General features: G+C 37.4%; 1 protein-coding gene across 1 annotated transcript in view; it reads right to left on the bottom strand.

Moving 5' to 3' along the window:
• The window catches only part of ACER2 (alkaline ceramidase 2), a 212,621-nt gene that overhangs the window by 107,659 nt on the left and 89,185 nt on the right, over nucleotides 1-15,777 (bottom strand). Inside the window, exon 2 of the mRNA XM_044067198.1 lies at nucleotides 11,098-11,212. Within this exon, the coding sequence (XP_043923133.1) occupies nucleotides 11,098-11,212 (115 nt within the window). The remainder of the gene's footprint in view (nucleotides 1-11,097; nucleotides 11,213-15,777) is intronic.

Raw genomic sequence — 15,777 nt, 5'->3', positions numbered from 1 at the left:
CCAAGATCACCACACCTTGGATAAAAAGGAATATTCCGAGAAATGGCATCTCAGACTTAGTATATGTAAGTCCGTCCTTTTGGCCATTCAGTCTATGTATTTTGGAACTCACTCTAGCAGGTCCCGACATTTCAAATGGTTACCTATATGTACAGATAAAGTGGCTGTATGTGGTGATAACAGGAAAAACACTGATAACCAGTACTGCAGTGGGTGGAATACTAAATCAATGAAGATAAAGGTAATTAAGGTGAGAACCAATAGGACAGGATCAGAAACTAAAGCAAGGGTGTGGCAGAGCAGAGAAAGGAGTACAAAAGAATAATACACTCAATATATAGAGGCTTAAAAACACAAACGGAGAAAGACAAGGAAATGTACAGAATTACATACTTTTTATATATATATATATATATATATATATATATATATATATGTATATATATTTTTTATTTAATTTTCTTAATCACGTATTTAATTTTTTTCCCCTTATTAAGCAAGTAAGTAAACTGGTTCAAGAATTTTTTTCAGCCATGGCTCAGTCCCAACATGCAAATACAAAACATAGAAAAGACATTGAGACAGAAAGAGAGAGAGAGAGAGAGAGAACTGTTGAGTATTTTTCCCAAAATAATTTTTGCCCCCTGTTCTAGCCAACCATCAGACCACCCCTTGATTAGACATATATTGTCCTAAGGGGACCATTATTCAGAAAGCCAAGAGTATGTGCTGTGCTACTGACTGCACCCTGGCAATGATAGCTTTTTCCATTTTATATCCACATCTCACCACTGGTGATGATATAAGATCCAACTATTGCTCCTTGTTCCCACTGTCATGCTCCATCATATGCACTGACAGATGTTACTGTCACCAGCTTGGGCAGCCACACCCACATCTTCATACCACTGGCTCCTTGAATAATGACAGCCCTCCACTCTCCAGCAGAGGCCCTCTTATCAGATCACAGTTCCTTCCCCACGCCAACGATGGGCACACTCCATCCACCTTGCATGTACCTCTATGCTTCTATGCCATCAGGGTTTAGGTCAGTTTCATTTAATGCAGGGACTGCTATCCCTTCCTCTGTCTTTTCCTCTAATCTATTGCCCCTGAATAACAAATATTTTTGTTGAAAAACAGAGGAGACAACTGAGTTATCTTTGAACCATGACATTGTGACCCCCATAATTCTGGTATGATGCTGAACAGTCCGGAGTTTGAATAAGTTCATCTGTTCTTAAGGCTACCTGTATTAACATATGCTATAGATGGTTCTCTAAAATTAATGAATGTCAGAAGGACAAAAAAGGGATAAAAAGGACATAAAGTGTTGGATGATAACACTAGAAGATCAGCACACACATGCAGGGAACAGTGCATGTTGGAAGATAAGCACAATTAGGTTTTAAAGGCAGAAAGGGAAAACTGTACTAAACACAGACTAACTTTAAAAGTGGATGGGAATAAGGCAGATATGAAAAAGAAGCATAAGGACTCATCATTCCTCCCAAAATTTAAAAAAATACTCATCCCAAATCCCGAGTACTGCTAAAATCACATGCAAGTAACCAAGCAAAATGTACTTGGATTCCAGCAGGTCACATAACTTAAACCATACCTTTTCTTTCTTGGCACTCTGTCTCTTCTTGCTGTCTTTACCCTTCTTTTGCCAAACACTCAGTAGTTGCTTCTTTAGTTAATTTAACCAACTGGATGTTTTTCAAGTCCTTCTACAAAATTTAATACATGATAAGTTTGTGTTATATTCACTTTAACTTCTTTTATCCTTGTACTTTGTGTGCAATCATTATATCACTTACTGCTTACTTACCCCAGAATGACACTGAAATTGATCAGAAGAGATCAGTGCTCTCCCCCATAAGCAAATTCAAATAAATAAAAAAGGGAAGCCAACATCTATATAAACAAACACAATAAATAGTGGCCAGAAAGAGAATTTGAGAGTAATGTTAGATAATGTTAGCTGTGCAACAGACATGGTTAGACAGCTCCACGTTGCATCAGTTTATGAAATGGTGAATGTATTTTGGAATCACAAAGCTCTGGACAGAAGTTCATACAGAATAGAAATACAATACAATGAGATACATTGTTTTATGGAGGCAATGTATGTAAGAAAGGAATTGGAATAAGAGCATAAACCACAAAGGAAGTTGCAGAGTACAAGAAAGAAAAGATCACAAGAAAATGAGAGGTAATTTTTTGAGGATGATAGTAAAGGATAGCATGGAGACCAATGGTGAGCATAGCATTTATGCCACAAAATGCTGACTCACCATATGACAACAGATGAACATGCTGGATAAGCAAATAGGCCAGAAAGCCAGATAGTTCTTGGTGACTTAAACCTACCTGAGTAAATGGGTTGCAAGTACTTCAGGAACAGAAAGGGGGATTACAACAGTGATTCTGGCAATGGATGAGCTAAGAAAGGAAAGTGGCAGCATAATACATTTGTAATGCACACAGCACCCTGATTACGCTCCAAAAAGATACACCTGTTACACCCGATTGTTGCTCAAGACCCGACTGTTACATTCCGGTATAAGTGGGAGCATAATACATTTGTAATGCACACAGCACCCTGATTATGCTCCAAAAAGATACACCTGTTACACCCGATTGTTGCTCAAGACCCGACTGTTACATTCCGGTATAAGTGGGAGCATAATACATTTGTAATGCACACAGCACCCTGATTATGCTCCAAAAAGATACACCTGTTACACCCGATTGTTGCTCAGGACCCGAATGTTACATTCCGGTATAAGTGGGAGCATAATACATTTGTAATGCACACAGCACCCTGATTATGCTCCAAAAAGATACACCTGTTACACCCGATTGTTGCTCAAGACCCAACTGTTACATTCCGGTATAAGTGGGAGCATAATACATTTGTAATGCACACAGCACCCTGATTATGCTCCAAAAAGATACACCTGTTACACCCGATTGTTGCTCAAGACCCGACTGTTACATTCCGGTATAAGTGGGAGCATAATACATTTGTAATGCACACAGCACCCTGATTACGCTCCAAAAAGATACACCTGTTACACCCGATTGTTGCTCAAGACCCGAATGTTACATTCCGGTATAAGTGGGAGCATAATACATTTGTAATGCACACAGCACCCTGATTATGCTCCAAAAAGATACATCTGTTACACCCGATTGTTGCTCAGGACCCGACTGTTACATTCCGGTATAAGAGAAGGGATGTTCCTTCACTCTAAACGGTCTCTAAATATACTTCCTCCTGTCTCCAAGTAAATTTACAGACATCAGTCTGTGAGTAATTTATTTAAATTAGGACACCATTTAAAAACTGTCCCTGATGTTTTTTCCTTACTTGCTGTCTATGCGACAACACTCACTAAGTGGTTTACTGGCTTTGAAAGCCGGTAAAACACTTTGGCTTTTTTTTTTGTACCAGCTAGTACGTGACACCATGCACTACAAAGAGTTCTGATCGGGTCTCACCAGTCATAATCCATTATTATGTGTTCTTGACAAGATTCACCTCGAGAGAATTTCTTGGCATCTATGTCTCAAACACATAATAACGTGGTTATGATCAGTAAGACACAATCATAACCCTCTATAATAGTGACAAATGCACATTACGAGAGACATTTGAAATTCATGCACAGAGTACTATGGGGTAAAATATCTGAATGAAAAAAATCCCATCAGTATGTTGGCTCCCACTATACATTCTGAAGTAGAACAAATCAGACGATAATACTAACAACTTAGAGAAATGTGTAGGAGTTAGTGCTGCTCGGAATACACAACCAACACCATTTGTTTTTGATTTCTAATCATAGCTGTCCTTTAAGTAATTATGTGCTCACAAACATCCAGACATTTTGAAACACGCAACTGATTCCACAAGCAATCAAGAAGAGCAGGTGATTGTGGCCCACCCTGCTACTGAGTCTATAAGTAGCAACCCAAAATGTCTGTTCATGGACATGTGCAAGAAGATGGAATGCTAGGGTGATTGCTCCTCATGTGAGTGAAAAATAAAGAATGAAGTAACAGGATATCTTAAAAGACAGCAATCAGACAGTGGCAACGTACTTGATACTGAAATGAACCCTGCTGTGTACTTCTTGGACCTGAAAATAAGGGAAAAAACACTTATGTTTTGGTTAGGGCCTTCCATAGCACTACCACAAGGTGAAGTGGAGTCATAAACTATGGACAAGATGCCACTAATCCTGACCACAGTCACAGAAATACTGAAAGTCATAAGGGAATCAATCAAAGCTCGTTCTTCATTAATGTGAAATACAGCCAGAGATGTTCAACAAACAAAGGCTGTCACAGCAAAACACAATGCACAGCTTACATCAATACAGACAGCCCTATCTCAGCAGTATGGAGAACTAACAGAGCAAAGGGAGAATCCTTCATGGAAATTCATGAGCAGGTGAACTTGCTCAAGCTGCAGCAAAAAGTTGAAGACTCAGAAAATAATGCTCTTAGGAATAACCCGTGAAATAATAGGTCTCTCAGAAAAAATAGAGGGCACAGAAGCAACTGATGTCATTAGAATGTAACTTAGTAACTTACTGGGACAGTACACCACCCACCTGTGATAGAATATGTCTTCCATAGCCCAGATGTGAAAGTGATGAGTAGACTAGAGATGCCGTTCATTAATACAGACAGGTTTCATCTAGTTAAACAGGTAGGTATCCATCCAGGGCCACTATAAATTCATAGTATAATCAAGCTACAGTTAATACCTACCTCCAGGGGTACCTTTAACTGGCACTGCAGATTAGATCTTTACTAAAAGAAAAGAGTTTCACATAAACTCCCGATGACTGGATACAAAGCTTTTTGCAAGAAGGTAAACACTTAAAGTCCCACCACCACAGTGTCCCGAGGATTTTTCAAAATATATTGTAGATAGTGGGTTATATGATTTAAGGGGAGAAAAACAGATCTATAATGAGATTCTTAAAGAGATTAATAGTGACTTTAAAGTTAAAAAACTTCACTAAATACTGTGGGAGAGAAAAAGAAAGCAATTTCATAGGAAATTGTATGTCTTGAAAAAGATGATGCAAATATCCTGTATAAAGTAATTGAAATAGAAAGCAAATTGGGAGTGAATTAAATCATATGCATATGCAAAAGATTTTCCATCACAAAAACTGCTAGCAAAACAAATGTGAGGAAAGATGTAGAGATATCAGTATCTGCAGATGTAGAGATATCAGTATCTGCAGATGTAGAGATATCAGTATCTGCATGATAAAGAACTAAAAAGGGAAGTGATTATAACCTCAAAGGGCATAAACTCAGTGCTCGCAAACAGTTATAAACAGGTAATGGCAAGAGAGGGAGAAGAACAGACAGTGGAAGTGTTTGAATACTTAAATATAAATTCCCAAAACTCTCAGTCCAAACTATTGACACCTTAAAAAAGCCTCTGAGTCTGACAGAAACTGAAACAGCTATTAACAAATTAACAAGGGGAGAAGCCCTTAGACTGGACCGATTAACAGCAGACTTCTATAAAGAATTCAAGTAGAGGTTACTCAAACAAATACTAAAATTCTTTGAGTTTAGTACTATAATGGCAATATTCCACCAGAGTTGACAACAGCTAATCTGATAATGCTGCCTAAACCTAATAAAGACCCACTCAATCCCAATCGTTATACGCATATTTCTTTATTGCAGGTCAAGTTAAAAAGTTATGCCAAGGTATTGGTGAACAGGTTGGATAACATAATTCCTAGCCTAGTGGGATCTAACCATTTGGGATTTATTAAAGGAAGATAAGATGTACAGATCTGCTTAGACTACAGCTCCACATGCAGTTGTTTCTTTGTGAGATGTCCATGGAGATGCAACACTTGCAGAATTTTTTTTATATTATCAAGTGCTAAATGTCAACCCATCCACACAGATTTCCACACTTCAGGTTCTATCAGGTCCGATGCAAATAAGATGTGGGACATAGCAGGGCTGCTAACTTTCCCTTTGCTTGCTTGTTTTAGTTGCCTTTGCTACTTATATTATTTTATGTCAAAATTGCAGGCAAAGAGAGATTACCATTAAAGCCTCAGTCAGTTTTCTAATTATATGGTATGCAGATGACTTGTGTGTTTGGATAAAAGATACTGTAGAAAATATGGAACCAATGAAAAACAGAGTCAAAGATACCACTTGTTTTTCGGGGTTAGAGCTCATCACTCAGAAACTGGCAATTTTCCCCTGGAAAAAATATACATATATATATATATATATATATATATATATATATATATATATATATATATATATTATAAAGCAACTAAAGAACAATAACAGCAGCCTCCTACAAGCAGTTAACACATGCAAATATCTAGATATTTATATTACATTGGATATGGGAAAATAATAGCAACAAAACATTCTCCTGCATGACATTCAACTGAAGATTACACATCTGTGGAATCAACCCCCTTTCTTCATAGGCTCCAAGCAATCAAAATGCTCTTCTCTGGAAAATTATATTTCTTTTCAGACACTTCCACAATGCTGCCTCCACATAGCCCATTCTATATCAAAAGCTGACAGGAAACTTTCTGTGGGATGGGAAACACCACATAAAAGAATGTGAAAACTCTTTCTAAGTAAAAATAATGGAGATTTTGGACTTCCAAATTTACTTGCCTATGGGGTTACATTCATCGGATGGTTCTTTCAGAAGGTAAGGAAATCTCCACCACTGATATGGATGTTACCTGAAAATATCTTAAGAAATAGGACTAAGACTTCCTTTAACAAAACCCCACAATACAAGGTTTGGGACCTAGGAGGAATGGCTGATTGGTACCACACTCAGAGAATGCACAGTTCAGGAAAGCACAGGACTACTTCATATCACTCATATTTACAGTTTAACAGTTTTTTGGTAATAGACAAAAAGATGGTTGGCTGGCATAGATGGATCTTGACAGGTATATACAATGTCACACATTTAATGGCTAGTAGTACTCAACAGCTACTCCCCCTAATGGACCTGCAAGAAAAATACTGTACAGCTGATATAAGTTACTGATTACTAGCACTGTAACCCCATACCTCAGAAATCTAGGCCACATGAAGGGGGTAGATAGATGACCATTACACTCACAAAAGTTGACACTAAAATCCTTTTATTGCCTGTAACTAGATTGCCAAGAAGTAGTCATGCTTTTACTCACACAAAAATTGAAGAGATTCAATCAAGCAACAATAACACAAAGGGAATAGATGAGTTGTTTACAAGCTTTAAATGACATCAGACTTAGCCAGGTTATTTCATAACTAGTACAGAATGCCTAATAGTTAAAGTAACAACTCCCATTCCCCAAAGTAAGACATGTTGGAAGTGTTCAGAAAGAGGGCAGAATTGCATACACATGGTCAGGGCACACCCTGAACTAATCTCCACATGGCACAAACGTATTACTCATGAGAAGATGACCTTAAGAATGGAATGCAAATTGGATGACTCACCCAAACGTTTGGTTTCTAGGTGTGACACCAGTGAAAAATAAGTTAACAAGTACACTTCTACTTTGGATAAGTTGTATAGGTTACACTTTACTGGTTTTAATATTTCAACAATGGAGGGATGTACCTACTGACTGGGAAAAGAAATGTCAGAGTTTGTGTGATAAGCTTAATGTGTAATATAGTAAATTTATCTACATTAAGTTATAGTCAGAAGCTTTGTGTACACTACTGTTTTTATTGACACAATAAGTTTAAATCCTCTCCACGAGAATTAAAATTATTTTATGAAGATATTCTGTGTAGAGGTTCTATTATAATCATATCTGTTCTTATAGTTTGGACATACTTGAATGTAATTATAGTCACCCATAAAGATGGTTATTACAAATGTCTTCCAAAGCTGTACAGTACTGACTTATGAAATCTGTAACTTATTCTTTGTAGGGCTCTAAAAAATCACAGTCTCCAGTCTTCTCCTGTGATTTCCAAATGTATTTATTTATTTATCTTTGTTAACTGGCAAAGTCCAAATGGGTAATACCCATTTTCAGCGGAGGCCCAGGCAGAAAAGCTTAATTTACTTACATTGCATTATACTAAGTTCCAGTTAAACACAGAGTAATTACATTTCTATTTACATTTATACACAAACAGTAGTTATATTTATACATTCTAAGATTTTACAGAGGTGGAAGTTACTAAAGAGCCCATGTACAACTTAGTGGATTGTAAATGCAGCAATTGTGTATAAAAATTTTGTCATTTCAGTAAGAGGTTGAGAGTATTCTGTTTAAGGAGAGTATTTGGAAAGTATCATACAGTGAGCACAAAGTCTTCACCTTGTGATTAGAATGTGCAGGACTAGGACTGGTTAAGATGTTGTTTAAGAACTGGTTTAAAATTACTGAGTTTGTTGGAGAGTTTAATTTGTGTGGGGATAATATTCCAGAGTTTATCAATGTATTGGGAGAAGAGAGAGTCTCCTGCAACATTATTTGACTTATTTATGAGTAGTAAGAATTTGCTACTAGAATGGAGGTCCCTAGCTGGGCAGTAGGGCAGCAATAAGTTTTGTAGTGCAGGGCATTTTTCTGTGTCTGTGTGCTGTAGTTAGTTGTGAATATGTTAGGTATGTAGTTCAAGCCAGTTTAACTGCTATAAGCTATGACAATGGTGGGTCCTATGAGGGAGACTGGTGGCAAATTTAGCTATTTTATTGTAGCAGGAGGCAATTCTCTTTGCATATTAAGTTTGTTAAGATAAGAACTGCACATAAGAAAGTTGGCAATAAAAAGGTAGTGGATAGAATTTTTCTTGCAGTATCTGTAAGAAATCCATCGATCCTATAAAGGGAGCCTAGTTTCTGGTGTGTTGATTTAATGGTGTGCAGTATATGCTTTTCATATTTGAGACTGTCATCTATTATAATGCCTAGAAGGTTATTGTGAGTTACAGTTTCAATTACAGTATTATTTGCTAACTTTATGGTAAAAGATTGCTTTTGATTTTGGCAACTTTTTGAGGTAAAAAGCATTAACTTATTTTAATTGGTTTGAGTAGGAGGTTTGATTCTTTGAGCCAGGTTTCTACAGAGGAGAAAGATGTTTGAGTAATGTCTTGGAGCTTATTTATTGTTGAGGCTGCACATATTAATATTGAGTTGTCTGCACATTGAACTAAACTAGCATGATGAATGGAGGTGTGGAATACATTAAATAGGACAGGACTCAAGAAAGAGCCATGAGGGATATCTGTAGTAACTGGTTGAAAGGATGAGTACGTTTTTGCCATTCAATGGCTTGTTGCCTTCCAGATAGGTAACTGAGAAACCATGACAAGGAATATTCTGAAAGTCCTACTGAGGAATAATGAAAGAAAGTAGAAAAAAGAACCAGGAAAATCTAATGCTTACTTTCAGCTATACACGGATACATGTATCTGCTTCACTTATCTCTATTTTAAACTATAAAGGAACACACAAAGCTTTTTAAGCATATTTTCTTTACAGTCCCCACATCAATATAAATTAAAACAACAAAACAGATTTTTTTGTTTTATTTTGTTCCACTCTGCAGCCAATGCCTGCTAATTTTCTTCAGTACCTACTTGCCCAACTAGCCCATTTGTTCCACTGTCATCAGTGGTCAGAGTTAACCTGTCAAAGGGCCATCATTAAGGCAGCCCACAGGAGAAGTTTGGAATTGTTTTCCTTTTCAAACTCCACTCTCTTCCACCTACTCATCAACAACCAATGGGTACAGCATGCAATAGGCATCAGTGCTGCAGTGTCCTCCCTTTACCGCAAGGGGTTGTCATCAGCAAAATGTCTCTGCTCACCTACTGGAGGAACAATGTGGTTGTTTATCAGGTCTCTACAAGGGAAGTCAGGTCATGCATAGATGCCCCTAGGCACATGCACCCCCCTTCCCCCAAGGATAAGCATGTCCACCCTCCCTGCCTACACTGTCAGGTATCACAGCCACTACCTGAACTTGCATCACCTGAGACATAGTAAGGGCTTTACAACTCAATGCCACTGGTGCAGACTAACTAAGCATAACACTGGTGTGAAAGCATCAAAATGAGGTGTAGTTACAATATTTTACCAGGTTACACTAAATCCTGTCTGAATTGAAGAGGTGCTTAAACAGATGCATCAAATGGTCTTCCTCCACTTCATCATTTCTGGTGAAGCTACATTCATTTTTCTAATATTTAAGAAAAATGTAAACGTAAATATTCCTCTATGTTTTAATTCATTCTTTTATTCATTCTCCAATTACCTGCTTAATCCAATTCAGGTTAATGGGGGAGACTCAGCTTATCCTGGCACAAAGCAAAAGAACGAATCCTGAACGTGGCACCTGCCCATCTCAGAATGTACACACTAACACAATGTCACAAGGATCACACACCTGTGGCAATATGCAGGAATGACAATCCACATACAGCCTATCTTTAGGATGCAGGAGGAAACAGGAGAGTGAGACACAGACCCCTGTGGACACAGAGAAGACCTGTAGACTCCACAAGAAATATTAAGCACTACAAATGACAAACAATATAAAAACACAACTGCTGAAGTTAGGAAGTGTTCCATTTTCTGCTTTGCATACCACCAGCTGTGAGTGTCTTATCCATTTAGAAGACCTTGTTGATGAGAGTGTGGAATTCTGCTTCTTGGAAAACTGCACATTAAAGTCAGTTAGTTAAGGACCACTGTCTGACCTTAACTGTATGCTTAGCAAGCTGCCTTATAACACAGTACATGTTTGCGACATTACCATGTGATTCACAGAGATGTGGAAAGAATTCTTGATTCAGTCAGTAGGAAGTCTTTGTGCTTTCTTCTGTGAAAATTACAGACTTGGCAGTTTCACCAGACGTTAGAAATGGGAATTCACAATGTTATTTAGGGCTAATTTCAGAACAGCCAGCTAAGCAGCAGCAACAAAAAAAGAACAGCTGATGCAGAATTTGCATTAAAACAAAATGAAACACTTCATGCTGTAAAGAAATAGTATCACTTCCCTTTCCATTCTCAGTCTGCAGTCTACTTACCCACAACAACAAGAAGAGTCCATATAAGGTATATTCCACTGTTAAAGCAGGACGCATACTGGCGAAACAACCACATGCATATGGGAGGCAAAACAAAAAACAGTATGTTGCTGATCTGAAATAAAATGAAAAGATGTACATAAAAATGCTGGGCTCATAGACACTTGCATTTCTTACCTTTCAGCTATGCACTACCAAATAGCCTCTCATTTCATTTAAATAATACATGTTCAATGCATAACTCTCAATTATCCAGATTTTCGCAGAATGCCCAGATTTTTGGCTGATATTTTTGGTTTGTTCCTCATAAAATTTGTGGTTTTCTGACAAATCACTGGGATGATCTGAGGAATGAAATCACTAAATAATGGCATACATTTGAGTTTCAGACTTCAAATCCTTCAGAAAATGTATGTTACAACAAATCCTGTTACTGCAGCATCTTTATAAGCTTATAAGAGCAATATTTAAAATATGTCCCTATTATGGGCCTTTGTTCCCCCATTTTGCCAGGTTTTGTCCAGATTTCTTGCACTAAGAGATTGAGAGGTATGGTTCAATGCATTTTATACTTTTACACTACAGATTTCTCTGCTATACTTTTTCAAGACATCCAAGTACACAACCATGTTGCTAACTTTTCACTGTTTGCATGCATCCACAATTAAAAAATCAAATATATGGTCACTCATTTCCTTCCCACTCCCCTCTTTACTGACTTGTCAACCCAAGACCGTTTCTAAATCTGGGTGACTGTCAGTTTAAATGATACTCTGCCTCTTAGAAGGAACAGAGCAAATAACTCAATAACACATATTATGCTATTATATTGACTATTTTATATTTACTATATTATTTATTATATTACTATTATATTTTATTATTCAACATATTACCTTGGGTATTCAATGTCTCATAACAGCTGGTGCATTTCAGAGATCTGTAACTTAAATATAGTTTGTTTCCAGTCCAGGCTGGTTCTGAGCTCACCTAAATTACCATTATTTCTACTGTGCTGTGCTGTGAAGCTACTACATGATTTGATACGGCTGCTGCTGATGTTCTCTTTGGAGTTTCTGCGTGTTTTGATGACATTCCTACCTTTGTTGCTGAGTTAAAAGCCACAGTGTATTTCTCTTCTTGACAATCCTTATACATTTAGACTTTTTTTTATAAAAACCTTTGTATACTCTTTATTAAACCACAGCCAAAATAAATCGAGCATAATCCCTCACTGATATCTCGCTAAGGATAATGTTAGGATGTGTCCATAAACTTTAACGGAGCATTCACTGAAGTCTACTGGCACAGCCAAACAACTACTCCATTCACTGACATCACAGGGGTGAAGGTCAAGGAACTCTTCTGGAATGTCAGCAGGGAAAATGTATTCTTTACAAAAGATATAAGAAATAACATGGGCAAAGGGAACAAGAATGAACATGGAGAAAATACATCACGGCAATGTAGGCATAGCATACCATGGTGCAAAAGGTTGGGAAAATGTCAGGAAAACACTTGAAGGTTATTTGCACTTTGTTTTACTTAAGATAAAATACACCGATAGCATCTGATGTGAAAATCCAGTTTTGTGTGGAATACTATGAAGAAAGGGCTTGTAACTCCTGAAACACTTGATGAAAAAGCTTATGTGTAACTGGCAATTTAATTCCAAAGCTATTATGATCGTAGGTTTAGTGAGATACCAGAAATTAAACTAGTATCCCACAGTAATTAGCATCAGTAACATATTATGTGGCTGGTTCATTAACACATTCACTTGTTTATTTTACTTATAAGAAATGATACTTTAATTTTACATCCCCATGAAATTATGTCAGTTGGGTGGGCTGTTACAGTATCAGGCCCAAAACCTCCCTACTGTCCTTAAACTTTATTTCATCAGAGTGGTATATGTATTTTCTCCCTGTACACTACAGATGCAGCAGGAAACTTCTGACAAGTCAGTCTCATCAAATTACAACCTAAATCACCTCCACCTCAGTCCAGTATACAGCCATCTAATCTCATACACACAGCAATGACATAGTGATGCAGTCTGTATTCACTTCACAAATGCTTCAATGCCCCCCTACAGACAATACCTACCACTGTATGATGAAATGGGACTACAACTGAGTCATTGTACATAGCATTTCCCTTTCTCTTTTGCTTCTTTTGATGAGGCCCTTACAGGCACATACTGACTGGCAACAGAAACTAACCAAACTAACCAAGAGGAAGAACATCATTGTAAACGGAAAGAAATGTAAGATCTCCAAAATCAGAAACCAAAACTGGCTTTACAAATGTAAGATATTTATTTTCTATATATTCATGCATGAAATATCCACAGCAAATAATCATTTGTTACGAAATAAATGAACTAACGACTTCTACAATGACTGAGATGGGACATAAAAAAAGAATTCAACCATGACTGTTTCCAAGCAGTCAACAAACTGGCAATGATGTAAGGCCACTGTCAGCTCAGAAATAATGCTACCAAAGAAGATTACAGTGTTAAACCAGGATCATCATACAGAAATACCACTGTTCTGAAAATGTATTTTAGGCTCAAGTGACGTGTATTTTAGGCTCAAGTGACAAAAACAAGTATTTCACACACCAAACTGTTTCCAGCACCTAAAGGGGCAGAGGCTATTTAATTTACCATTTTACAGGTTTTAAAAATACACATTTCAACACAATTTAACAGAAGGCAAGACAGTAGCTAAAGTTTGTCACAGAGCACTATTCACTGCAGATGACTGAAAATAATTGATTTATAGAATGCCATTCGCCAAACTGTGTTTCAACTGAAATCCTCCAAGAGAAAACCTGAACCCTCCCACATGCCCACAACTAAATACATATTACAATCTTTAAGTGTGTTATATTTCAACATACAGCAAAAAAGAGAGCACAGAACATTCAGTAGCCACGCTTTAATTGTTTTAAAAAAGATACAGTTGAAGCAGCTTGACTTATTCTCTCTTCATTCGAAGTCCCATCACTTCAGTTTCCGGTCTCTCATTTCCTGATTGTGTTATAGACTGATTCGGACTGGTTGTTCACTCTTCTGAAGTCACACCTATCAACGATGCACTTGAAACTTGCTCATAGTTCCTATCAGTGTTCGTCGTCATGATGACAGTTTGTAAAACATTAGCACTTTCAAACACATCCAGTTGATCTAATTTATTGTTTGGCTTTGGGACGCTATTAGATATAGGCTTATTCTTAGGCCAGGCAAAAATTTGCCCAAGCCTGTAACCATTAACGTCTCTCAGCAATTTCCGTTTTTTAAACATCTCTTGGTTTTTATCGAAAATGCTTAATCTCTCAATCATTTGATGAAAATTATTTGCAACATGGTGAAACAAAGCATCTGAAGTCATTTTATCTTCTACTAATGCATCAGCTAAACATGTAGTAGAGACTGCAAAGGAGCATAGATTCAGATTTAGGGTTATTAAAGTTATTTATGAAAATATGAGAGGGGGTGATATTAATAATTTTCTAGAGAATGCTGAATATTCTTGGATTGTAAGACTACAAGCAGATGTTTTTCCTGGTATTAATAATAAAGTGAGCATAAAACCTGTTTTAGTTAAAAAACAGCATCTACTGCACTAATAATACTTGTCATTTAGGGCATTAGATAGTGTGTATACATATTTTTATATACTTGTATATTTTTGTATTTTAACAAATACATATGCATTTATTCTTTTTTTATATATATTCTGTTTATATATATATATATATATATATATATATATATATGTATATATGTATGTGTGTGTGTGTGTGTGTGTGTGTGTGAGTGAGTTGGCTAACTAAATTCGCAGATGACTGCAAACTAGGTGCCATAATCAAAACTCCTAACGATGTGGACATCCTAGAAAAGGGCCTCACTGAGACAGATGCCTGGTGTCAAAGCCATGAGCTCAAGCTCAATGCCAAAAAGTGCATTGTCATCCCTTTTGGTAAAAACTCTGTACCCATGAACTACTACATAGGCGATAGTCTACTTAACACCGAAAGTGTGATAAGAGACCTTGGGACACAGGTGGACAGTAGTCTCTCCTTTGATAATCACATCGCCACAGTGGTCAGGAAATCCTTTTACGTGGCACACCTCATCACAAAAGGTTTCTCATCCAGGAAAAAAGAGTTCATTGTTCCCCTCTACTCATCACTCATTAGACCCATTATAGAGTACAACGCCCCTTTTGGTATGTACCTCACAAGACATCTACAACAACTGGAAAGGCCGCAAAAATACCTCACAAAGAGGATTACTGGCCTCAAACAGATGCCTTACGCAAACCGTCTCAAAAAACTCCAGCTTTACTAAGTCGCATATCGCCTACTCAGAGGCGATCTCTGCCTAACATACACAGCTATGTCAAACCCAGAGCTTTTGGACATGCTCCACTTAAAGAAACCCCAATCCCTCTGAGCTACACACTCTAGGGACCTAAACCTTGTTAGCACAATAAACAGAAAATGCTGGAGGGATAGATTCCTGTCCCAGAAACTTCCCATACTCTGGAACAGACTACCTATCCATGTCAAACAGAGCTTCTCATTAGCACTGTTCAAGAAAAATCTTGATGACTGGATGGGTAATAGGAAATTAACCCCGGGGATCACTTCTGTGGTTCTGCTCGA

Source organism: Protopterus annectens, chromosome 3.part1 (assembly GCF_019279795.1).
Source record: "Protopterus annectens isolate FY-2018-M chromosome 3.part1, PAN1.0, whole genome shotgun sequence".
Lineage (NCBI taxonomy): Eukaryota > Metazoa > Chordata > Ceratodontiformes > Protopteridae > Protopterus > Protopterus annectens.
Note: the sequence above shows the minus strand (reverse complement) of the source record. Positions and strands in the feature narration are given on the sequence as shown.